Source organism: Pseudochaenichthys georgianus, chromosome 8 (assembly GCF_902827115.2).
Source record: "Pseudochaenichthys georgianus chromosome 8, fPseGeo1.2, whole genome shotgun sequence".
NCBI classification, from domain to species: Eukaryota; Metazoa; Chordata; class Actinopteri; order Perciformes; family Channichthyidae; genus Pseudochaenichthys; species Pseudochaenichthys georgianus.
In genome coordinates this window covers 312291-340247 of record NC_047510.2, presented here as the reverse complement: position 1 = coordinate 340247, position 27957 = coordinate 312291, and the positions used below count along the sequence as shown (strand labels likewise).

The following is a 27957-nucleotide window of genomic DNA, read 5'->3' as shown; positions in this document are numbered from 1 at the left end:
TACAGCTTTACACCGCCTCAATGTCCCGACAACAAACCCCCATGCAGTCGGAACCAGCCTTTTTCGGTTCAGCGACGGGGGTGGTGGCGTTTTGACAGTCTCTGCGGCCGCAGAGCTGCTGCTTTTGGTTCATCTGCTGCGCTGGTTCTTCTATGGCTGAAGAAGGTCCAGGCTCGGAGGTGGATGTCAGCGATGTGACCTTCCAGTTGTTACATTTAAGTTTAGATTGACTGTATTAGTTTTCTTCTGACATGTTTGCACTTTGCAAGTGTATCTATTCTTTCTATCTGGTTAACGGCTGACACACACAGAACAACGTGACAAATAAAGTAAACAATGTAACAAATAAACAAATCTAAGCTTTTTTATTGGTTGTAATTTACATGGATACATTTGAATGGTGTGACAATGTCCTATTTGATTGGGTTAGAATGTACATATTCTATGTCTGCCTGCTTTATTTGACCTAATGCAAAGTGACCTGCTGCTTTATCGAAATCAGTCGCATTGACCCAAAGACACATTTTGAGTTGTATCCACTGCTGGAAAGAGGAGCTTCCTGATGATATCAGGGTTGTTGTTGTTCTCCAAATATTAAGCAAAATATGTCACATTATATTATGACTATCACCAAGTCATCATTTTGAGAGAAAGGCCTTCAAAGTTTCCTCTTCTCTGGAATCCATCGATCTGATTGGTTATTAGCGGCTAACAAATGATCAAAATACTACGGAGGGAAGATATTTTTGTTTGGATCTGGGGGAAACTCGCGAGTGTGTGTGTGTGTGTGTGTGTATACGTGTGTGTGTGTGTGTGATGTGTGTATACGTGTGTGTGTGTGTGTATGTGTGTATACGTGTGTGTGTGTGTGTGTGTGTGTATGTGTGTATACGTGTGTGTGTGTGTATGTGTGTGTGTGTGTGTGAATCAAAAATAATAAAATACACAGATCAGCTATGCTAGATCAGATCGCGTTTTAGATGCGACTTTAGAGTAGAGGGGAATTATTGAAACGGGATTTGTACAGTGTTCCGCGGCATCCGCCACTGCGAAAATGTGGGGCAGTGCTGAAAAGTGGGGGGGCCAATGGCCCCCCCGCTTCCAGTGCCCTTGCCGCCTGCTGACCAATCAGAGCTCAGTGTGCGGAGTTTAAAGCGATCAAGTCATATCACAGGAGAAAGGAAATACAGAAAAGCTGCCGTCGCAGGAAAGACGGCCGGCAAAAATCACCGACTGTGTGAACGTGAACATTAATAGAACATCACCTCCATCTTCAGAGCAATCTGACTATTATAACATTAGCGTTAAGAAAGCTTACTTAAATATCTGCCACAACATAAGTACCCGGATCAGAGTACATTAAGTACAGTCCGCAGCATATCACTTCATAATGTATCATATCTCCTGATCTGAGTCACTGAGCCGTATCTGGCCGTGCAGCACTCACAGCGTCACAGACTGGATGCAGAAGGATTATTTTAAGCAACACATTAAGTTGAGGAAACACAAACGTAATGAAAGTCAGATGGTGTGTTAGACGGGCAGTGATATCATGAACCTGTTAATGGACGCATTCAAACACTTGTTCTGTTCCAGCTGTGTTCACCTTGCAGCTGCAGCTCTGTGCTTTGATCCTGATCAAGTGTTTAAGTCATGGATGTTTAAAGTTTAACTTCTTCATATGTCTAATATTAGAGTTGACTTTTCATTCAGGAAGTATGACGCTGCGCTGTCAGTGCGCTTCTCCATGTTTGTGATTGGTCGAATGCTCCAGATACCACCCCTCTCATGTGAACGCGCACCTAACTAGAGAGGACACGGCTGGCTTGAGCGATCCACTTGATAACCCGCGTCGTAGGACCGCTTAGCGAGAGCGCGTATGTTTTGGATTAGGCCAACCGGCTAACTCAAACACATCCAGGTTAGGTTGAACCGGGTTCGTAGTACAGGCCTCTGGACTCCTGCACAGACCCCCTTCATGAACCCCCCTCCACCTGGTCTGATAATGACCTCCAGTGAAGCCTCAGGGCGCTGCAGGGCATGCTGGGAGCTGTGAGGACCAATGAATCACAATAAGACATGATATTGTGTTATTATTGTCAGCGTGTAAATCCGGATGCATTGTTTCACTAACTGACAAGCAGAACATCTGTCATGTTGTGAACATGTGTGGCACGGTGCAGCTCGATCTTCAGACTGCAGAGAATAGCCTGCGGTGTGTTTGAGGTCTGGATTTGGGTTTATTGTTCAATAAAGACTATCCATGCAGGAAGATCTTCAAGTATATAAATAATATGTCAAATAGTTTGTGTTTTTTCTTTTTATTGATTCATTGATGCCGATTGTTTATGTTATCTTGTTGCTTTTAATCTAAAGCCTTTTGATAAAAATACAATACATTTGTTGTGAGTGATTGATTTTGAATATGAAAAGTCTGACACTTGCTTCTGTATATTTGCTGAAATACTGTATATATGTTTCAGAGTAATCTGAAAGGATGATGGAACAGGACCTCGGCATCAGATGGACACAGTGTATAAGTGGGATCAGAGGGGGGGGCTGGGTTAATGGGGGTGTGTAGCTAGGCAGGAGATGATAAAGACCACCGGACCCCCAGCTGATGATCTGCAGCAGTTTCACAGAGTAAACCTGGGACAGCACTTCCTTTCAATAACCATAATAAATGTATTTGTTTTATTGTTCTCACACTGTACCTCGTTGCATTTTATAAATATAAAATCTGCATTTACATCACAGACTTATAATGTAAGCAATGTGTTTAAATGTTAGTAGGTTGTTCTGTTATAGTGTATGCTGACTCAGTGATAGTGATACTCTTCTTCTTCTTTCGTATAACGTTATATGTCCAACTCGGTGTCGTGTAGCCATGCCCGCATCTCTGGTCCTAGGTCGAAGAGGCTGGCTTCCGAGGGTGGTCTATATAAGGGGCAGATGGTGATTATATGGACAGCGGTCTGCTCAGGGTCACCGCACTCGCATGCCGCACTGTCCGCCAAGCCCCACGTCTTCATCGTGGTTTTAAAGCGACCGACCCCAGTTCGTAGACGGTTTAGAGTGGTCCACTGCCGGCGCGGTAGGTCGTCTCCTCCAATGGTGCCATCTCCTGGGTCCCAGATGTAACGGTGGACTCGGGAGGGCCCGGCTGACACCCACTCCTGCTTCCAAGCTGCTGCCAACCATGCACCTCTGGAGACGTCCTCAGAGGTGGAGTTGAGCATCTCTTGAGCTGCTATGTTGTAGGGGTGGCGGGACTTGAGTCTTTTTGGAGGTGCTGGAGTTATTGTGGTGTGGTGCAGGATGTGCCAGTCATACTTTTGTGCCTTCCTGGCCAGGGCGAGGGTGGCAGCCTCCCGTCGGAGGCCGGCCGGTGCTATTCCCTCAAGGACTGGCAAGAGGGACACAGGGGTAGGCTTTAAGCATCCAGTTATTATTCTGAGGGAGGTATTGATAGCCACGTCGACCTTTTTCGCATGAGGGCTTCTGCTCCAGACTGGGGCGCAGTATTCGGCTGCAGAGAAGACCAGGGCTTGAGTGGATATTCGCAGCGTCTTAGCGGAGGCTCCCCAGGTCTAAAGATATATATATATAAGTATATACTTACTGTTCAACATATTGTTTATTTTGAATATGTGTGATTCCTTGTTTACATGCTCTCTGACGAAGCAACGTCCTCGTCTGGGATCAAGTGAATCTGTGACGGCTCCGAGGTCAAAGCTCTTACCGTCGTAGGATGCGACGCCTCCCGGCAGGATCCGTTTGACGTAGACTCCAAACTCCTCTCCGGTTTGCTCCTTCACTCCACCGATCACTTTGATCCCTGTTTGGAGGAATAACAAGGCACTTTTACTTTACTTAAAATCAATCATAGATAAACGACACAAGGAAGCTTTTTCCTGGTGAACTCAAAACAGAACAAATGCTAATTACAGTATGAATGTATAATAATGACCCGCTGCAGATGGGGTTTTACATATTGTGAGCCGAGGGGAGTGAGGGGAAGGGCATTTAACAGCAGCTGACGTTATATCGGCATACTGCTGACAGAAGAGGAATGTCAGGGGCCTTTCTGGAGTAGTATTTACCTTCACAATAACACTCAAAATACATATGTAATTACATGAAACGCCCCCAGCTAACACGACTGTAACTGAATATACTACAGTACATATATATCTATAAAACGGACAAGTCAAATCAAGCAATCTGATTGGTTCTTAGCCGTGATGTAATGAGCGTATATCACGGGTAGAATTGTAGTTACTTTTCACAACAAGTCAGTATCCCTCCGCGTCTGAGAAAAGCTACAACCGTTACAGCTGTTACATTACGTCCGTTAGGAAACTAACTAACTAACTAACAAAGCTTAAGATGGAAACATGTAAGGGATAATGTGCAGCAAGGACTTATTGACCGTTGTTAAGGACGCTCACATCTGGAGAAAGAAGTCTGGTCGATTTAACTGTATACAGTTGGGCTGGGACAAGAAAACAGCGGGGAAGTAACGGGCAGAAACCTCCTTTTTACGCAGCGGTCCAGACATAGACATCAAACGGCGACACATATTCAGTGTGCAGTTACTTTGGCATTAGGGCAGGGATATCTAGATAGTTCCCAAGGTTTGACATAGTGAATTGTGCTACTTTTAAAGCAAGCAACAATGTTTTCAAATCTGTAATCAAAAAGCTCCTCAAAAACGCTATCGAAGCAGTTCCTGCCGTTGCTACGTAGTTCAAACAGTAACAACGGACTATTTTTGATCGGGTGTTCTTTTACCCATAATGACCGCCTCGCTGCACATTATCCCTTACTTAACTTGGACCTCCGGGGGGGTCTTACTATGGAGGAGTGGATTGAGCAGTGCCTCTCTCCAGAAAGCACCTAAACGACGACATGCAGAGCTACGTGAGGAGCAGGTTGACCAACTGGGAAAGTAGCACCATTCAAGCTTTCTGATGCGGGTCTTGAAAGCAGAGAAATGATGAGCGTTAGTGCTAGTGTTAGCTCCAAGACCGAAGCCATTATAGTTGGCACCCCACACCAGGTTCGGTCATCCACCATCACCACCTTCTCCGGCCAGGACATTCCCCTCTCCTCAGCAGTCACCAACCTGGGTGTTAAGATGGACGCCCATCTGACCTTTGAGACCACATTAAACAGCTGTGCAAGAACTCCTTTTACCACCTCAGGAACATCGCCAAACTCCGCCCCACACTCACTCTGTCTGACGCCGAAAAGCTGGTCCATGCCTTTGTCTCCTCCAGGCTGGATTACTGCAATGCACTCCTCATCGGGATCCCTAACAGAAGCATCCAGAAGCTCCAGTACATTCAGAACAGCGCTGCTAGGATCCTGATGAGGGTGCGCAAATATGATCACATCACCCCCATCCTTAAAGCACTACACTGGCTACCCGTGGAACTGAGGATCGAATTCAAGGTCTCCGTCCTCACCCACCAGTGTGTCCATGGAACTGCCCCTCCCTACCTCCAGGAACTCCTCACCCCCCTTACCTCCTTGCAGACCACCCGCTCCAGCAACTCCAACTTCCTCAAACCCCCCAGGACTAAGCTCCGTACTATGGGAGACCGGGCCTTCTGCTCGGCTGCTCCCAGCCTGTGGAACGCTCTCCCCGACCGCATGAGACACCACAGACCGTGGAGGCTTTTAAAAAAGGCCTCAAAACCCATCTCTTCAAAAGAGTCTTTGCCTTTTTATCACCCTTTTATTTATTTTTAATTTTTGTATTGCTTTTTATTAATTCTACCGTGTTGTGTAATGTTTATTTATACTGTTCATGCTCACTACTTGTAGCACTTCGGGATTTGAAATCAAATATGAAGTGCTTTATAAATGGAACCCATTATTATTATTATTATTATTATTAGTGGCCACAGGTGCGAAAGCTCTCTCCAGAGCTACTGGAAGCCGAATCTCGGGGACCGGAGAAAGTGGAGCAACATTCTCGCCACGCCAAGCAACAGCCGAGTACAACCTCAACCTGTACAAGTAACCTCGTAAGCCATTCTACTGATGCTGGACAGGTTTTCAGTGGCTGCACAATAAACGGCAACATACACATTAATGTGAATAAATAGCTAAATAATCGATCAACGCTCTCTGTCTAATAAGGCAACGGAGGGACTATTTTATTTTGAACATCATTATTTACCAATACAAACTATTTAAATTAGAGTGTCTATTTGTCTTTCATATTGCCAGACTCGGTAACCGTTTTATAAAAACAATACCACGGCCTGTCGTGAGCTATTGCTTAAATATACTATGTATGTAAATAACTGTTTTGTACTCGTTGTTTCTACACGATAAGCCTCATGATTACACATGTATCTTTGGTTTTAGAGCTGTGGTTACAGTGTAACTACACTACTTGTATGTGTAGTCTTTGTGGTTGAGTTATAAGGTGACAGTTTGTTAATAGTGAAGTTAGGAGGGCCCTGCTTTGAGCTACCCTGCAGAGATCTGTCCTGCCAAGCCTCTGCTGCTCTGAGAACAGCGAGTCAGAGACTGGACTCAGATGAAACACATATGGGATTTGAGGAAATGAAATGGGGGTGAGATTGGCTGGTTGTTACAAAATGGCACACTGACCATAAAATGGTTTCTGTGGGATTCAATCATTTGACAGTCTGTGTCAATGTTTAACGTGTATGGATGTAAAAAATAATAATATGGGTGTTATTCACCGTCAAGTTGGCACGGTTTCTGGGATATTTTTGAAATGGCTGAGGGAGAAAGTTTTTATTTACAGTGCATTGCATGTTTTTTTTATTGTGCTGGTTCAACTTTCTCAAAATCCCATGTGTGTGTTAGTTAGATGTGCTGCAAGCTAATTTTGGAATATTTGAAACAATGTATGGCTAAAAAGAAAATTGATACCAAATCTTTCGTTTCAAAAAGTGGTGGGGACATTTCCCGAGAAAACTAAGAACGAGAACTTGTCGGCCACAAGACACAGTAAATGAAAGAAGAGTTACTGTGGGGAAATAATTCCAGCATAATATGGCTCATCATGTAACAGTGAAACAGCACGGTCTGTACTCAGAATGTACCCTGTGGCTCCTGGCTCCTGGCTGCTGGAGGCTCTCTCTCTAACAGTCAGAACCTTGAGCTGCGGCTGGCCTGCTACCTCACTCACAACATGCTAACACTAATGAGTTCTGGAGCCAAGTGGTGCATGTTGGAAGAATGGGGTTATAAAGTTCCTTGTCTCGGTCCTCCCTCCCTTCTGACTCTTCTCTGAGGAAAACAGACTCTTATTCCTTTGTTCAGCTTCAAAGCACTCTCCTCCCCCGCCTGCCACCTGATAAGAAGAACATCATACTAATGCAAAAGCAGCCGGAGTAAATATTAAAGACTCGCATCTCCTCTCCTGTTCACATTTTGTTTTCCAAATCATTATTTCATCATCAAGGGCATGTTCGCCTTCTGAGGATTTAATGTTCCGACACTTTGTAAAGATCACACAACTCAGTGTGAAGAAAATATAGTTGCTTTCAAAATGCTTTATAATACCCAAGATGATACTAAGAAGGGCTGCACAATTTATCCAACAGTATCGAAATAGCAATATGCACCACTGCAATATCCAACAAGCTAATTACTGGCCAATATCTAGCTGGGTCCAGAGGGCAAACCGGAGCACTGTATGTGAACAAAACCCCTCTCAAACGGTGACTTGCCTACATGATTGTTTCCTATAGATGTCGAATGACCAGTGTCCATGGCACCTGATCGTCAACTTTCCCGGAATGAAAAAAAACATGGCGGACACCCGACTTGTTTTTTATGGAAAATCCGAAACTGTAGGATAGTTCCTCCATTAAAATGCTTTTGATTACATTTCTAGTGAGAAGTGAAAATTCCACTTTGAGAATCTCCGTCCAGTCGGCTGTGTTCCATTGATCCACAGTCTGTCCAGTGGCTGTGTTCCATTGATCCACACAGTCTGTATTTAAAGGATGACTGTGCTGTGCTCTGAGAGGGGCAGCAGGGGGGGTGCCACGGTGTGTAACACACAGTGTGTAACACACACACTGCTCTGTGAACACACACACACACACACACACACACTGCTCTGTGAACACACACTGCAGTGCAGGGGTCTTTAGGCTCCATGTATTGGAACAGTGTGTACACTTACACAAGTCACATGACTATAAGCTGCTTTACCTGTCTGCTGCTTTCACCCCCCCCAACACACCCCCCACACCTTTCCCTTTGACCTTTACTACACTATCACATCTTGGTCCTTGATCTAGCATTCATGCAGACGTAGCATTGTTATTAGACACACTTTTGGCATGCATTTCCTCTTGTTTTTTTTATAATCCTAAAAAAGTCTCTAGGGTTGTGTTTACGTTTTTGATGAATATATAATTTACATTTAAAAAAAATAGAAAATGAGATAGGAAGCTAAACAAGTGAAGCGATTCAGTTCATGTACATCAGTTGTTGCTGGGTACACTTCACATATCCTCCATTTGAGCAGGGTATTAGCTTGTATTCATGGTTTGGGGTATGTGTGCTTGCGTAGGCAGAGCTGCACGGCGTGGGGGTGTCAACGTGTACTAAGGATGGAACAACAGCAGCATCCTTAACCCAGCTCAGTTAAGTGGGTTAGGGCTTTGCTTCATGACCTACTTCCCTTCGCAGGCCAACACACTGAGACTTAACAAGGAAACCTACTCTGCAGAGACAATCCCTTTAGGAGAACGACTTCAATCATTCCAGCTATTCAGAATCCCAATCCAGTGCCCGGTAGTGGAGGAGGATTGGCTATACACTACATGTTGCTGACCATGTGATCTTGTTTGCATGCCATACCCCTTTTCTCCAACAAGTGCTCTGACAAAGTAACAAATACAATAAAAACTGAAGGACAAAGACAAAAACATTTCCATACAAATAAATGTCCAAAAACGGTCCATTTACCATCTCCTCACTCTGATGCTGTTCAGTGAGCAACAGGGCCGTGTGAGGCTCCGGCCTTCAGACAGAAAGCATCACTGAAGCTATATGTATGCACTGACCATAGATTACAGCCCAATGGATCACATGACCGTGTCATGTATGGCACTCAGGTTGAGCCTCTCATTGTTGCCGCTCAGCCCCCCTGCCAGCACAGGTGAAAACCCCCTCTCAAATGGTGACATGCCTACATTATTGTTTCAGCTGCAGTACCAATTCTGATGAGAGGTTGTAAGAAAGTGTTGATACGAATGTATATTGTAGATGGAACTGCAAGAAGCCAGTGAAGCTTATAATATATCTATATTCTATTTATTGTTTAAACAAGTTTAATATGGAGTGTGAAACGTGCCTCACCTCATTTGGAATAATGCCTGAGTGTAAGCACCGTTGACTGAATAGTGAGATGTGTGTGTCTGCTGAACGGTGTCAGCTAATGTGTTAGCTTTTAGTATGTGTTGCTTAATGTAAGATGAGAATGTAATGGATGTTATCATTGGACCATACAGAGTGCGCAGCCTCGTGCAGCGATGTGCTTTGTATGTCAGAGGATGAACGACTGCTGTCAAAGCATTCTAATTGAAAGGTATGCATGCCTGGAGGTCTGGTTTGTGTCCAAATGTGCACAGCCTCTCAGATGCCATGCTCAGGGTGTCGATTCATCATGTTTAGGGCCAAGTGTTTGGTTTGTGTAAGACTCATGTTGTCTCTGCATCAGTGGGGGTTTCATTTCTGTGTGGAGTGCATGTTCTCCCTGCAGCAGTGTCGTTCTGCAGGACACCCATCTTCCTTTGACCAGTCATCCCTTGTATCCATGGCTTCCCTAACCAACAGAAACCCTACTTACCCAGGCCATTCTCACAGTCAGTGAACTCCATGGAGTGGACAGCTCTGTCTACTCCGAATGGACCCATTAATGTCCTGTCGGGGGAAAGAGAGGAGAAAATAAGTACAACATAAACTAAAGTTGAAAAGCTTTCCCTTGTTCTTCCTCCACAGAGTAGAGCCACAGTCAGCGTGACATCATGAGATAGGAGATCTGAGAGGTTCTCCAGCAGCGGTGCAGGTGGAGACAGATCACTGCTCTGGGTGAGTCAGGAGGGGGGAGGTGGGAGGGGGGGCACACATGGTTGGCATACGTTGTAAGATTTAAACCAAATCTGTCTTCTAAATCTAGACTGCATACTTATTCTACCCAGGTTGAGTCTGTTCTCTCTCTCTGCCCAGTGTGTCTGCTGCTGTCCGCTGGCAGCAGTCAGGCTGGGCAGACTTTAAAGGCTCCGTGTCATGGCCATGTCCACTGATCATAGTTCCACTGCTGAGCTCGACTAGAATAGATTCACATTGTTCAATGTTCCAAACTCACACTGGGTTCTCACAGCATCTCTGATAGTCTGTGTATTCACTCTCTGTGCTACACGGCCTGTTGGAGCTCCCCCCCCCCTCCCTGTGAGCCCACTGTGCTCTGATTGGTCAGCTCGCCCACTCTGTTCTGATGAGTCCACCACCGTTACAGCGGAACATCAGTGTTTATGTTTTACAATGGAGTTAGCAACCAGGAAGTGACACCAGTAAGGACAAACAGATGGGAATGCTGCGTGGGGTCTGGGTGCGTGGGGTCTGGGTGCGTGGGGTCTGGGTGCGTGGGGTCTGGGTGCGTGGGGTCTGGGTGCGTGGGGTCTGGGTGCGTGGGGTCTGGGTGCGTGGGGTCTGGGTGCGTGGGGTCTGGGTGCGTGGGGTCTGGGTGCGTGGGGTCTGGGTGCGTGGGGTCTGGGTGCGTGGGGTCTGGGTGCCGTGTTGGCGGGACGTTGCGGGGCTCGCTGCTCCGCCCTTTGAGGCTCGAGGAGCGCACAGTGTGAGCTGGGTTAATGTCCTGCTTGCTGCGTGGGGTCTGCGAGACATCGCGGGAAGGGGGGGGGGGTGCTGAGGGGGCTGCAGTACCCCCATCTGCGAGGGTCCACTTACACATCATTTAAAAAATAAAAAGAGGAGAAAATAAACAAACATTAAATAGAAACATCTCAAAATAGAAGATACAAATCTGTCAAATAAACACTATTATTTGTTAGTTTTCTAGTCTCATTGTCTGTCTGTCTCTCTGTCTGTCTGTCTGTCTGTCTCTCTGTCTGTCTGTCTGTCTGTCTCTCTGTCTGTCTGTCTCTGTCTGTCTGTCTGTCTGTCTGTCTGTCTGTCTGTCTGTCTGTCTGTCTCTCTGTCTGTCTGTCTGTCTGTCTGTCTGTCTGTCTCTCTGTCTCTCTGTCTGTCTGTCTGTCTGTCTCTCTGTCTGTCTGAATAAAGTGAATACCTTAATACCTTTCGTTATGTTCATATTGCATAGTGCAGCGCAAACTGTAAAGGTATGAATTGTGTTATAGATCATATCAATCTGCTCAAATAGCAAATACACATTGATTTGTTTGGAATGTACACTACAAAAGATGGGGTCAAATAAAATATAAACCAGAGCACACCATACATACAATTAGCAACTCTTAGTTGGTCAAATGTAGAGATTATTGTGATCTGGATCGGGATCTATGTCATCTCAGCAATTACACAACCCTGTCTGGTTGCCAAGCAAACAGCAAGGATTATTTTTTATATTTCAGATGCAGAGGGAGCATAGCAACCACAGACTGCTGTCAGGGAACCAATGAGACATCCTGAAGAAGGTAACGCAGAATACTTCATAAAGTCTGATCACAGGATGAGCATGATTCACACTGATGACCTGTAGACCATTCCTGTGAGATGTTGTTAATGTATCCTGAGAATCTGTTATTGTAAACATTAATGTTATCTTGCCATACACATCCCAACATTTCTTAGTTCAAGTTTCTTTGGTCACATGATCCCAATGAAGCCCAATCCATAACGACAGAGCCCACATCAGGACATCCCCTTTTTTTACATGTCAATGTACATTGTGTACAATAAACCGTTATTTTTGTTATACACAATTTACAATGTCCAGTTCTGTTCCATTTTTTTTAAGGTGTTTTAGGGAAGATGTTTGAAAAAAAGGTCTGTTTTTCTGATCAAAAACTGAAGATGTTTAATTAAAATACGTCATTAAATACCCCACTGGTGTCTAAATGAGACTAAACGTCATCACGCCCAACATTAGCCACCTTTAGCTTAGCGGTGGTGATGTGCAGCCATGTGACCAGTGCCCTGTACTACGAAGCCAGTTCAACAGACCCTGGATATGTTTGAGTTACCCAGCTTACCTAACCCTAACAAACGTGCTCTCGCTAAGCGGTCCTACGACGCTGGTTATCAACCAGGGTTTCTCTGTCCGGCTGAGAGCGCGTTCACGTGAAAGGGGCGGGGTTAGCAACATTTGACCAATCACAAACATGGACAAGCGTACTGACAGCGCAGCGTCATACTTCATTAATGAAAAGTAAACTATCATGTTAGACAAATATGAAGAAGTTCAACTTTAAACATCCATGATTTAATCACATCATCCAGGATAAAAGCCACATAGCATGGTGAATAAAAGCCACATAGCATGGTGAATAAAAGCCACATAGCATGGTGAATAAAAGCCACATAGCATGGTGAATCCAGAACAGCTGGTAAATGCGTACATTAACAGTGTTATGATATCACTGCCCCGTCTAAGACACGAGTGGATCTGACTTTAATTACTCGAGTGTTTTGTCAACTTAATGTGTTGCTTAAAATAATACTTCTGCATACAGTCTGTGACGCTGTAAGTGTTGCACGGCCAGATACGGCTTGCGAAGTTGACACAGATAAGGAAATATATGATATATTATGATGTGATATGAACAGAGCCGGCCCGACCCATTAAGCGACATAAGCGGCCGCGTAGGGCCCCGCAGCCACTAAGGGGCCCCCTAGCAAAAAATAAATAAATTATTTTCTATTTTTTTAATAAAAAAGTACACCGTCGCTGTGATAAGTAATTAATTGTGTTAATATGCCTAGATTGCCTACTCTTAAAGGCATGTATTATATTATTGATTCAATAATATAATACATTAACCGTGCTTTACCTGAACCTCATCATGACACAAGAGAGGACGGCAGGATTGTAATTTCCCGTGTTCAGTGTGTTCAATGCAACAGAGGCAAGACACCAGGGGCCTGTACTACGAAGCTGGTTCAACCTAACCTGGATGTGTTTGAGTTAGCCGGTTGGCCTAATCCAAAACATACGCGCTCTCGCTAAACGGTCCTACGACACGGGTTATCAAGTGGATCGCTCAAGCCAGCCGTGTCCTATCTAGTTAGGTGCGCGTTCACATGAGAGGGGTGGTATCTGGAGCATTCGACCAATCACAGACATGGAGAAGCGTACTGACAGCGCAGCGTCATACTTCCTGAATGAAAAGTCAACTATAATATTAGACATATGAAGAAGTTAAACTTTAAACATCCATGACTTAAACACTTGATCAGGATCAAAGCACAGAGCTGCAGCTGCAAGGTGAACACAGCTGGAACAGAACAAGTGTTTGAATGCCTCCATCAACAGGTTCATGATATCACTGCCCGTCTAACACACCATCTGACTTTCATTACGTTTGTCTCGAGTGTTTCGTCAACTTAATGTGTTGCTTAAAATAATCCTTCTGCATCCAGTCTGTGACGCTGTGAGTGCTGCACGGCCAGATACGGCTCAGCTGACTCGGATCAGGAGATATGTGATACATTATGAAGTGATATGCTGCGGACTGTACGTAATGTTACTTTGATCCGGGTACTTATGTTGTGGCAGATATTTAATAAAGCTTTCTTAACATAGCCTAATAGTATAATAGTTATAATAGTCAGATTGCTCTGAAGATGGGAGGTGATGTTCTATTCATTTTCACGTTCACACAGTCGGTGATTTTGGCCGGCCGTCTTTCCTGCAACGGCAGTTTAAACTGTATTTCCTCCGCACACTGAGCTCTGATTGGTCAGCAGGCGTGGTGCTTTCGCTGAGTTGATCTCTTGAACCTATCCTGCTTCGGAGCACAGACTAGGTTCCAGGATAAGTCACCATGGAGATCTAGCCCGCTAAAAAGTGAACCAGCTTCGTAGTAACGGAAATCCCATAAGTTATCTTACTAAAAATCCTGCTTCGTAGTATACCCCCCTGACCAACCAGAGAGTTGAATGGAAATAAATATCTGTCTTATTGGCTGACAGGTACCTATCCTGTGAGCTGTGACAATGTTTAAAATAAACTGTCAGTCGGACTCAGAGTTTTTGAAGATGGACATAAGAAAACATTTTCTTAAAAAAGACGGCAATTCTCAAGTGGTGGCTCACACAACAACCCCAGAGCCACCACTTGAGCCAGGTGAACAAGGTATGTAAATGTCAGTAAACTTCCAAGTTATGCGAACATGGACGCAAAGCATACATTACAGCTACGTTGACGTTACTTTGAATCGCGGTGGTAAGCTAAACCGTTAGCAAGTAGCTATAGCTAGCCAGATATATTAAATCAACACTTTGTCATACAATCTAAATGTAATGTTTTTTAGCGTTACCTGGTAATTTCAAAGAAAGCTCTCTGGGAAATGTTGACTTACTGTTCGACATGAAGCTAGAAGCTACCTTACAGTACACCAGGGGTACTCAAATACAAATCTTAAAGGTCCAAAATAAATGTTTCAATAAGACAAAGGTCCGTTTATTACGGTCATACAAACTTTTAAACCATTGCAACACGATTCTTAACACGAGGTTGCAAAAACAAAAATAATCTGTATGCAGCAGTTTTCATTGTTATTGTGTCTGTGCTTGACCCTCAGAGTCGCAGTGTAAGAGCTGCAGTTATGAATAAAGGCAGCCGCACCCTCTTTCATTCAGCATTCCCATTAGTGCTTTATAAATGTCTTCCCCCTTGTGTGTCCACTGAGGTTCCTCAGGCCCAACACATCTTCAACAAACTCCCCTTTGCCTCATCATAAAAACTCACAAACACCAGCAACTGAGCAATGTCAGCGTGTCAGTGGACTCACCCACAGCTAAGGAAATGCACTGTGCATGTTTTATTCCATCACAAAGCTGATGAATCAAATCACCAGCCAGTGTTTATGTTCTTCTGGTTGCTGTGGAATCTGAGAGGGGCTTGATCTGACCTGTTATTTCCTCTTTGTGTTTGCCTTCAACTTGGTCTCCATCACTTCAGTCATGCATTCTTTATACTTCAGTTATGATCCAGTGGAAAGTCCTTACCTACTGGCCTAGTTCAATCAAAGAGGTTACTTTCTTTTGGCTGGGCAGTGTAGTTTTACACACCGTCTTATTTGACTTCCTCAGGACTTAAAACTGTTTTTTGGGGGCAGACCCCCTCAAAGAAAACAATATATTTACACACGTAAGGTCATCATCTTAATAGTTGTGTATGCTCATCCGTGAGCAGAGCATCACGTTGACGTGTATTACAGCTGAATGCGGCGATTACCATCTTGTTCAGCAAAACGCCTCACAAACGTATTAAGATCAACAGCTTTAGTGCGTTTTGATTCAATGCTGAGTACAGCCAAACTGACAGTCTCTTCTCTGTCAGTGTAGACCTTCAGTGCTTGGGTCCGAATGCTTCTCGTTTTGCGCCGTCCCGTTCAAATGAAATCGCCGCCAATCATATGTCCACGCTCGCGCCAGGACCGGGGGAGGGGTTACATGACGTGCATCTTGTGCTGCATTCACTTGCACTCGGACATTAGAGACTTTCTCTCATAAATGTCCGATGAGCGCTGTTTGCAGTCTATGGACATAGCGGATCATTTTGACTCGTTGCATTGTGGCGATGTCTCGCAGATAACACAGATAATACATATGAAAAGTATAATTTGCTCAGAGTCCAGAGACAGTTGTGGTTCGGTCCGGATCCGGACCAGAGTCCGTACTTTGAGGATGCCTGCAGTACACAGTTGATCCGGAGTCCTGTCAGTTAAAGTGTTTCATAGTTAGCTTAGCTAAGCATCAACCTAGCACTGAAATATATGGATGTTATGTGACAGTATTTCTGAGAAAAAGTCAGCTGAAATGGTGGCATAGTTGCCACTGCTTTATGTGCTGACAGCATTTTTGAACGTATTTGCAGCAGTAAATGTGGCTGTTTGGCCACTGATGTTGCCATAACAACACCTGAATTTAAATGTGCAACCTCTTTTTGTGACAGATTTTTGCAAGAAATTATAATTCTTCTGAATGATATTCCTATTGACAGCTAGCTTCTATGTGAACATTATGAGATGGACAGCCAGAGAGAATAAATGAAAAACAGTTATGAAATACTATATGACAAAACAAGAATACAGTTTAAGTGATTTGTAAAATATCCATTCTAAAAAATCTGTTTACAGTTCTGTTTCATATGGGTGTTGAGAGATGTATCCATAGATCTCTTCATGTTGCTCTCAAAATGCACCAGATTGATGCTTTTAACTTCAATATTTAAAAAAAAAATCTTCCTAGAGGACCCCCCTAGAGGAGGTGAGGACCACAGTGTTTACATGCTTATTTATACAATATGTGTGCTTATGCTAACATCATAAGACAAAAGTTGGTTGCGTGTTGTGTGTGGTGAGAACGCGCTAGAGTGAGGGGGGCCCCTCAAGCCAAAGCTCGCTTAGGGCCCCCAAAAGTCTAGGGCCGGTCCTGGATATGAATGATAAGTGCGACACGTCGGCGTCTTCCCTGCATATGGCAGTTTAAACTGTATTTCCTTTATCCTGTAATATGATTTGATAGCTTTAAACTCCGCACACTGAGGTCAGCAAGCGGTGCTTTCACTGAGTTGATCTCTTATCTGGAACCAAACCTGCTCCGCATAAGTTACCATGGAGATCTACCCCGGTAAGAAGTGAACCAGCGTCGTAGGACCGGAAACTCAGAGTTAACCCTGAAGTTACCTCGCTAACCGCAAATCCTGCTTCGTAGTACAGGCCTCAGGATGTAGTTTGTTTATTGACTAACACTAGCTTTTTTAAAGCTAAATAATTTTTTTTTTTTTGGTACAAAGTGGTGTTTATAATGCGGAGATAATCCTGCTGAACAAAACGTGTAGGTATCAAAAATGTGTGGAGGGAGCCCTTGTGATGCTAACTTCCGGGTTGGCCCTAAATATACGTTATCACTGCACCACTCTATTGCCAAGGGTCAGGAAAGATCATGTCCTGGGTTAAAATATGTACATTCATACTGGTTAAGGCATCTAAACTACTAGGTTATAAAATGCAAAGTGACATTGTGTTTTTATTGTTTACATTACATTGAGCTGACAATTGAATCCACAGTGATTTAGAATACGTTTAATCACCCATGAAGCTATAGTACCAACACTAGCCTAAATCACAACCCTTCTCAACTGAAAAGAGTCCCACGTCTTCAGTTTAAAGAATGCTTTCACTGGAAATGTCTAGCTGAACCCACATTATCTTAAAGGTGACATGTCATGCTTTTCCGGTTATTACCCGTCCCCTTGTGTGTTATGAAGGCTTTTATGCATGTAAACGGTCTGCAGAGTCAAAACCCTCAAAGTACACCATGTAGCGAGTAAAACTCTAAAACAGAAAATATCTCCCCAAAACGCCTCGTTGGAGATACGTCATTGTCCATTTGATTCTTCCGGGTACATCATGATGTCATGTCGTCCCCGGAACGAAATGGACCAATCCGTGGAGCCGTTACGTTACGTCCGCGCAGCCGTTACGTTAAGCCCCCGCTGATTGGTCCAAATTGACCAATCCACGGACTTCCTCACACACTCAGTGCAGGCAGCTCTGCTGATCTCTCCTCCCTGGCTGCAGGCTGATAACAGACAGTTGGGATCGCGGCGAAATTCTCTCTGCAGACCCTCACAGCGTTTATCAACCTTTCTTACTCAATATCAAGCCACACTTATTGTTTTTACTTCGGCTGTGACTTTGTGTGTGCTCAGGTGAGTTTCGCTGTGTTTCGCTGTGTATCGCTAAACAAGGAAACCACACCTCCACGGAGCTTAGCGCGATTCACAACGTCCCGACTGGTCCCGACCAATCGGAGCACACTGGGCTCACAGGGAGGGGGGGGGGGGCAAGAGCTGCAGCGAGCCGTTTAGTGGAGAGAGTGAATACACATACTTTACAGAGATGCTGTATGCGAAACCAATGTGAGTTTGGAGAATTGCACAGTATAAATGTATTCTAGTAGACCTCAACAATGGAATTATGATCAGTGGAAATGGCCATGACATGGGACCTTTAATACTCTATGTATAAAACAAAAACTTAGCATTTTCTGATTATCATTATGTTTTGCTTATCTAAACTCTACTATGTGGTCATGTGATTAATAGTTGGCCTGTATCCTGAATTAATGGAAGTCGGATTTTCCTTTAAAAACAGAATATTTTTTATCCTGAATATCTTCTTTTCTAGGGTCACGTTTCTCTGTTGTCTAACATAAGTAAAACAAACATCTTATGGATTTTTGTTTTCTCTTGTATTTATTTTAGGGCTGTCAAACGATTAAACATTTTTAATCAGATTAATCACAGCTTAAAAATTCATTAATCATGATTAATCACCATTCGAACTATGTCCAAAATATGTAATTTCTTTATGTATATTGTTGTGGGAATGGAATGATAAATTAAAGAAGGCGGATATATCCATTTAACATGTTTATTGTAACATTTTTTCTGTGTGTCAAAATGAAAGAGAGCACCTATCAATCATCAAACCGTGGGGTCTTAATTCATTACGTGTTGATTTCTATCAACGGGGGAGTACTTCAGGAAAGTCGACAGGGGGGGGGGGCGCGCTAGTGACCACGTGAACGTTGTGATCAGCTGTTTTAGCGCAGTTCTCCAGTGAAGGGGGGAGTCTCCCTCCGCAGCCGGTTGGCGTAGTTTTGGCACAATTCCGTTGTACAGACCGACGTTAACAGCAGCCCTGTCTGTGCACACGGAGACCGACTCTGTCGTCCGGTGATCTAACCGCCTTCTGGAAAACCTGCGTACCAGTTATGTGCACCTACTACAGCAAAAGTATTCTCCGTCGGGACTTCCTGCAACAACACCACGCCGTTATCTTGACTCCGATTGGCCAGAAGACATTATCAAAGATTTTCTATTGAGAAGACGATCACTACGGGACAAAAGTTTTCAAAACCGTTTCTGGTCTTCGGTATTTCCAGACAAGTGGCTACTGAAATCAATCTTACTAACGGCTGTCTGTGCAATTTGGCGGACTTAATTTTGCTTACTTTAACATCATTTGTCATGGTGGGCTAAGACATTTCTTGGTATGGGTGTAGCCTACCCCAGCCATACCCTGGCGCTGCCACTGGTGGGATGTATGGGGCGGGCCATTCTGCACATGCGTTAAATGCGTTAAATATTTTAATGCAATTAATTCAAAAAATTAATTACCACCGTTAACGCGATAATTTTGACAGCATTAATTTATTTACATTGCATTTATTCAAAAGTAACGTAAAGTAATCAGGTTACATTACCTTTACATTGTGATACTCAGATTAGGTTACGAATAACATTGTTTTTAGAGGTTATAAGTCATTGTTACGGAATACATTTTTTAAGTTACCCTGCTTGTAAGCCGCGGAATGATTAAAGTGATGCGTAGGCAAACAGCCGGGTGTCGCTGCGCACGCACCAACAGATGGGGAGCTCTATGTGTGTGGAATGATGAACAAACATCAGAAATAAACACTCTCCTGAGCTTTAACACGTTTTTACTACAAACGTGAATTTATAGAATTGGTTACTGTGCACTCCAACATGGAACACATTTGGACACTAACGCGACTCCATCACGCGCAGCACCGCGTTTACCCCTCCACCAACCCAGCGGCAGATTCCCCCAACTGTCCCCCCACATCAACATCACACATGTGGGAACCTCTACCCAGGGCCGGTCCTAGACCTTTTAAAATAAAATGCTTCAATCTGGTGCACTTTGAGCAGAATTACTAAGACTAGATCTACAGTAGGGGGTACAACTTTAAACATAACCGATAACCTACCATAGCCAATAACAAATAAATGTAACTTATTTAATTTTTGCTGTTCATTCATATCTTATTTTACCTAGTTAACATTTATTTATTCTTTTTTTTTAATATCTCCAGTTTTAAACGATATTTTTGGTTTACTGTCTATAGAGTATACATTGGAATGATTTCAAACCTGTTTTTATTTATCCTAATAATTATAAAAGTGTGCCTTGGAAATATGTGTTAACATAAATTGTGACCAAACCGTTTGGGACTCACTGAGATAACTAAAGTGAACTATCTAAACACTCAAGAGTCCTTTACCTCACTGAGCTGTAGTTATCAGTCTCAATCCAACAACAATCCGCGGTACCGATGCGCTTGGAGGCTCGCTTGCACTTTGGCTGTGAGCTGCGGGCGCCTGATAAGTCAACTTCCCCCACTTTCATCACAAAAAATGTTTTCCCTCCCAGAACTACCAGCGCAGCGCCCCCCCCCCCCCCCCCATATCTGGCGCCCTAGGCGACTGCCTATGTCGCCTATGCCAAAGACCGGCCCTGCCTCTACCTGTGACTTCCACACAGCTGCTGTAAACAACACTCCAGCACCGACACCAACACACTCCACACTAACAAAGGGTGAAGACAGCAGCGAGCCAACACACACACACACACACACACACACACACACACACACACACACACACACACACACACACACACACACACACACACACACACACACACACACACACACACACACACACACACGAGATGTTTTTACCTGCTAATGATGACGGCTCCTTTATACATGACTGAAAAGGTGGGCATGTTGACGGAGCAGGACGCACGGTGGAACGAGGCTCCAGCTTCAGCCTTTAGCAGGCAGCCTCATGGTGTGTGCGTGCAGGCAGCCTAATGGCAGAAAAACTGTCCGCTCCAAACATCTCCACCTTCACACACTCTTAATCTCTTACGTAACCAAAGTCACCGAAAATGAAAAGGGCGCAGAACGCGCTGGAAACGATTCGGTGAGGCTCGGCTCACACGAGCACTCCAGCTCAGGCTACCTGCTAGTGGAGGCTCATTGGCAGGAAGCAATGTCCTGTTCTGACATTGATTTATTATTGGATATTGATAAGCACCATAGATCATCTCCTCGTTAGTCCTCTAGTATGTAATAATGGTTTACCAGATATAACAATGTGTTAGCAATTAATTAAAAATGTTTGCAGCATTTCAATTGTCTTTCTTTTTTTACATACAATTTAAAGTATTTAATAAATCATAATGATTACTTTTTAATTAGAAAATGCTGTGAATAAATATTCCATTAGCCATTTCACCAGACTAACAACTGTTCAGTGTGTGCGCGTGTGTGTGGGGGGGGGGGTCCATGCTCTCCTTTTAAAAGCAACTGTAATCCTCCGTTGACATCCGTTACTGAGCATTGTCATTTGTCACTCCGCCAGATGTTTTTATTTATTTGTTCCTGCTTTTTACCTGCAAATGTCATTTATTTGTTTCATTGCCAGTCAATCTATTCAACGCCTACATTCATTACGTATTACATGGAAAACATGGTCATTAAAAATGTTTAACCAGTGCTAAGTTGTGACCGGTTCATTTCCATTAACTGATTGGGTATTTTCACATTATATTTAAATCGAACCATTAGAATGCAGCGATTACTTGTTTTAAGAATGTACGAGCCAAAATGTTTGGGAACAACTCATTTAGAATAATATATTTTTCGATTATATTTTGACATGTTTCAGCTAAAGCTTCTTATGACCTGACCTGTTTACATTTGACCGTATTAGCTAATAGTAACTGTATGCTATACATTATTTTTATATTGAAAAGGCAGCAAAACAACCATCACGGGCCCTACGGGATGAGTTAATCAGGTTTTGTCAATAAAAGGCGTGGGGAGTTGCCCAATAAATATTTTAGGTGGTGTTTTTATCACCTAAAATGCAACATTTTAGAATATAATGAAAAGGGTTTTAGTCAGTTAGTGTTAAATGCTGCTCTCGAATAAACCAATGTTCTAATTCCTTAATAATAGTAGTAGAATACAACGTCTGCACACTGCACAATTCAATAAAGTCTGCAGACAATGTGATTTAATTAGGCTTAAGTGTTTCCAGTTACTCAATAATGGCATAAAATATAATTTACTGGCAGCTTCATTGCAAAACATATGAGCCCAAGCCTCATAAAATACATCTGGCTTTATGTGTAGGTCCATGACGAACTAAAATGAGTTTAGGTCAAACACATATTTCATTTTGTTTTACTACCAAGCTAAACACATGTGAAAATATCCTAGAATACTAAAACAGCTTAGCGAAGCCTCCTAATCCTTAGCATGCCAGTACTATCTGCCGGTCAATGTGACTTCACTGACTGATAGAGATGGAAACCTACCTGGCAACACTCAGAGGAACTTTCAACCGTTTGAACATGGCTCTGTTTTTGTGGAAACGCCTGGATATCTGCTTCCGGTAGTTAAGATTGGCTCTGCATATTCCCTCTCATCATGCTCTGCAGCTGCCAAGCCGACACCAAGAGAGCCAATTGATGAGGAGATGATAAGCTTATGGCAAAAGGATAATACACACAAATCCATATGGCACAACAATGTGCTAAATATAGGCCTTAGTAAGAGGGCTACTTAATGACTCCAAACAGCAATTTAGAAACAGGTTGTGGTTCGCTTTGGTTAGAGACTGCTGTCAAGGCGCCCAATTGATGTCTTTAAAGCTGTTTTCACTAAACTAAAAGAGACAAGAGACGCTGAGTATGTCGTCATAAAGCGCTATAGTTTATTTGTATTATAGTTCTATAATCTAGTTTGTTATGTCATCTTTAGGTCAAGTCCAGTGATGTCATTTAGAGGCACAGTTTTTATATTATTTTATTACATGGCTTAGATGAATACTTGATTCTGGAAATATCAGAGGTTGTTAATACTTGATACACCCACCGCTGCTAAGCAAAAGAATTACCGTTTCTAAGTGAGGAGGAAAGAGATTAAAAGACAGAGCGTAGGACGTCAGAGAAATCAACAGAGGAGGGCGGACAGGATGTCAACACTAACAGGAACAGCAGAAGAAGACAGACAGGAAGTCAACACTAACAGAAACAGCAGAAGAAGAAGTACACACTTTGGGTGTTTCTCAGGCCCAATCCCAAACCACTCCCTCGACCCTACCCCTCCGTGACGGAGTGAACTCCGTCTGTAGCCTCACTCGCAGCTCAACGAGGCTCCTCCTGTCAGATGGAGGGAGTAAACACAGCAGCAAGCTTTGGGACGGCCTCCCCTCTCTCCGGCAGAAACAGGAAATGCCGTAACTGTATCTAACAACGGTTTCAAATCAGCATCTCTTAGACAAAAAGTTTAAATGAATAACTCAAATAAAACTCCAAACATCTTTCATTGTGTTTCAAAGCTCTTTTAGTTTTAAACCTGATGTTTATAAGCTTCTTAGTTTTGCAACGGTCTGTAAATATACACAACTTTATAATGAAATGCACACATTTACCTTTTTCTAGACTAAACGCAGGTTTGATCCTAAGTTAAAAACATATGAGGTTATCATGAGGTTGTTAACATCGCAGTTTGTCAGTGGATGTTTGCTGGAACTACTTGTAAACAGCGTGTTTCCTGACGGCCACACACAGCGTGACTCCGGTCAGGCAGAGACCGGTCTCAAGTCTGCACCGCTGCAGACTCGCTGTTTGAGGGCTTGATAGCCCACTCCCCCTCCACACCGCTCCACACTCGTTGCTTTGGAACAGCACTCAATATGGCGGATCCTCCGCGTGAACGCGCAAACGGAGGGGTAGGGTGTAGGGGGCGGTTTGGGAATGGGCCTCAATCTCGAGTAAAGCTGCTCGAGAGACACTATTTCAAGCATACTACGTCATCGAGTGCCGCCGAAGTATACTGTTCCAATGTCCAGCATACTTGGAATTCTACCGAGCCCGGCGTACTTTGTTTGGAGATATTTAGAGGCTGCACATGTGTCTCCGCGGTCTTAAAATCCCCACAATGCTTTGCGCACGGACCAATTTGCCCAAATCTGTGGCGGAAAATGTAAGGCGTGGCCTCTCATATGACGCACACCTGCACACTTGCTCGCCTGTTCCACTCTTCGTTTTCCGAATGCTAGGAAGTATTCTTGCTTCTGAAGCAAGACGCTCTGAAGACATGTACTACCAAGCAAGCGTACTCGAGATTGAGAAACACCCTGCGTGTTACTCATGTACTACTTCCGGTGGCGCGGCCCTGCTGCGACCCGGGCTCCTGTCGTGTGCTGTGGTTTTTTATGTTGGTTTACTTTTTCTTCCTTGATTTTTGACCACACCTTTTAGTTGGAACAATGTTTTACTGGCACTTTTTATCCTATCACTTTTTTGACCAAGTCAAACAATACGGGGAGGAACTGGCTGGCCCTCCGTGCTGCGGGACAACATTGATTGGTTTAAATTGTGTGCAATGCTTTTGTATTTTTCCCCTTCGATTCGGAGAAACAAATATTTTTTCGGAGTTTAGGATGGCAGAAGACACTACACTACCCAGAATCCTCAGCTATTGTTTGGGACTACACCATGTGCTTTGCTTGACAAACCCCGTGATTAGTCCTCAAGCTCTGTGATTGGTTGACCTCCAACTGCATTCCACCGAGTGTCAAAAATAATTTTGAAATGGAATGAAACCCATCGACGGAACACTATCCAAAACTAGACTCGAACGTGTAAAATAGTAAAAAGTGAAATAGTGCAATAAGAGTCTATATACAAGTGATTGGAATATGATATATTAGATCAATAATTTCTAAGCAGCAGCCAGATGAATGTTATGGATGTTGTTTCAAAGTTCAGGTGTTAATAGTCTTATGGCCTGTGGGATGAAGCTGTCCCTGAGTCTGGTGGTTTTAGTCCGGATGCTGCGGTACCGCCTGCCAGGCAGCAGACAGAACAGTTTGTGGCTGGGGTGATGGGGGTCTTTTGTAATCCTGAGGGCTTTCTTTAAGGTTAACCTGGTATTTTTACTCCACTACATTTATTTTAGTTACTTTGCAGATTCTGTTTAATGATGTGAAATATAAACAGCCCTTAAATCAGACTTTAGTTACACCTGAGTGAAATTCAGGGAAGGTGATTGTCAAGTGCCAACAATCAGGAGAGATATTTGATAGTTGGTGCTTGAGAAGACTAAATATGTATCTGCAGATCTCTATAAAGTATATTCATTACTCGTTATTCTCTACTAATAGTTAATTAAAGACTGTATATTATGGCTATTTTGCATATCCCTTTCAAGATTTCAAGATGTTCTAAGGTGTATTGACATATCATACACAACTACGGTGTAGTTATGCAATGAATGAAAAACTTGGGTCACAGGTTCCTCAACAGTGCATTACAAGACATCTATCAATATGTGTAATTCTGCACATTTCTTATACTATCTACATACATCTTATAAGAGTATAATAAATATGTATAATATCAGTTAAAATAAGTGCTTCAACATAGTTAACATTGCAGGAAAGTTGATTGTCAAGTCCCAAAACAAACCATGCAATATATTAAATGTTAAGTACTTTGTCAGGCTTAATATTTATCAGATACCCCCAATGCTTTTTGCTTACATGTATTTAAAAGAAGACCTTAAACTAAAGTATTATTTAAATAAAGCCTAATTCGTTTTTCTGTTTTGCACATCCTCCTATTAATATCTTTGTACATCCGGCACTAAACTTTTTTAATCTAGATATCACTTACAGTATCTTCTTGATATGTTCTATTCTATATTTCTATCATTGACCTTCTACTTTCCTCCTATTTTGTGTGTACTCTTAATATTTAAATGTTTTCATCAAATATAACACATTCAAAAGTGCTTTACAAAAATGAAAGACAAGAAAAAGGCATTTTAAAACAGTCATTAAAAAGCAACACAATCTTCCTGCATTGCAATTACTCTAAACGTGTAATAACGTGCTTTAACCAGTAGGAGGTGCGGGTTAAAAAGCTGTCAAGTTTACAGTGTTAACAAAATAAAATATACTGCTGTTTCCGGTTTGGTTTACAGTGGATATATTGTGTTATTGTTTAACACAAAAGCGATTAAATAAAAACACAGCAACACAGAAAAGATGGTCTTAACATGACCCAGTGGTCTAGTAGTTAATAAAAAACAATAATATCAAAACAAAATATTACTACTAACTTTATTGTGAAATTAAAACAGAACGGTAAAATAATAGTTCCTGGTCTATTCTGAGCCCGATCTCTGTAGATAAATAAAGAACTACGACAGATGTGTAATATTTAATGCAGCCAAACCATTTATTACAATGCATTCATGTGATGACTTTCAAAGAGTAAAGCAAGCACTGCTGAATAAAGTATGATTTTATCTTTTACGAAACCTTTTTTTTTTCATATGGAATGCAGTTGGAGGTCAACCAATCACAGAGCTTGAGGACTAATCACGGGGTTTGTCAAGCAAAGCACATGGTGTAGTCCCAAACAATAGCTGAGGATTCTGGGTAGTGTAGTGTCTTCTGCCGTCCAAAAACTCCGAAAAAATATTTGTTTCTCCGAATCGAAGGGGAAAAATACAAAAGCATTGCACACAATTTAAACCAATCAATGTTGTCCTGCAGCACGGAGGGCCAGCCAGCAGTGCGACAGGTTATTTCCTCCCCGTATTGTTTGACTTGGTCAAAAAAGTGATAGGATAAAAAGTGCCAGTAAAACATTGTTCCAACTAAAAGGTGTGGTCAAAAATCAAGGAAGAAAAAGTAAACCAACATAAAAAACCACAGCACACGACAGGAGCCCGGGTCGCAGCAGGGCCGCGCCACCGGAAGTAGTACATGAGTAACACGCAGGGTGTTTCTCAATCTCGAGTACGCTTGCTTGGTAGCACATGTCTTCAGAGCGTCTTGCTTCAGAAGCAAGAATACTTCCTAGCATTCGGAAAACGAAGAGTGGAACAGGCGAGCAAGTGTGCAGGTGTGCGTCATATGAGAGGCCACGCCTTACATTTTCCGCCACAGATTTGGGGAAATTGGTCCGTGCGCAAAGCATTGTGGGGATTTTAAGACCGCGGAGACACATGTGCAGCCTCTAAATATCTCCAAACGAAGTACGCCGGGCTCGGTAGAATTCCAAGTATGCTGGACATTGGAACAGTATACTTCGGCGGCACTCGATGACGTAGTATGCTTGAAATAGTGTCTCTCGAGCAGCTTTACTCGAGATTGAGGCCCATTCCCAAACCGCCCCCTACACCCTACCCCTCCGTTTGCGCGTTCACGCGGAGGGTCCGCCATATTGAGTGCTGTTCCAAAGCAACGAGTGTGGAGGGGGAGTGGGCTATCAAGCCCTCAAACAGCGAATGCACGGTTAATGTATTATATTATTGACTCAATAATATAATACATGACTTTGAGAGTAGGCAATCTAGGCATATTAACACAATTAATTAAACATACTTATCACAGCGATGGTGCACTGAGATTTTTCTTTTCCTTTTTTTTGTTGCTAGGGGGCCCTTAGTGGCTGCGGGTCCCTTAGTGGCTGCGGGGCCCTAAGCGGCCGCTTATGTCGCTTAATGGGTCGGGCCGGCTCTGTGCTTGAGCTTAAGACTCCTACACCATTTATATTCGACCCAGCGGGAACGCAGCAAGTGCAGCAGCTCAAATCACTGACTGTGTTCACCAGCAGCTACTACACACTCCTGAGGCTCCGGTTTTTATTCTAGGGGACTTCAATCATTGCAAACTTGAACTGTCACTACCCGGCAGAGGTGTGGACTCGAGTCACAGGACTTAATCTCGGGTCAGACTCGAGTCACCAATTTGATAACTTTGGACTCGACTTGACAAAATCACAAAACACTCGTGACTCGATTTGGACTTGAACACCAATGATTCGGGACTTGACTTGG

At 43.2% G+C, this 27957-nt stretch overlaps 1 protein-coding gene across 1 annotated transcript in view; it reads right to left on the bottom strand.

Annotated features, from left to right (window-relative positions):
- LOC117451042 (syntaxin-binding protein 4) overlaps nt 1-27957 on the bottom strand; it is a 197426-nt gene that overhangs the window by 130362 nt on the left and 39107 nt on the right. The window contains exons 2-3 of the mRNA XM_034089121.1: nt 9857-9930; nt 3743-3838 (exon numbers count right to left, since the gene is read on the bottom strand). Coding sequence (XP_033945012.1) covers nt 3743-3838; nt 9857-9930 — 170 coding nt within the window. The remainder of the gene's footprint in view (nt 1-3742; nt 3839-9856; nt 9931-27957) is intronic.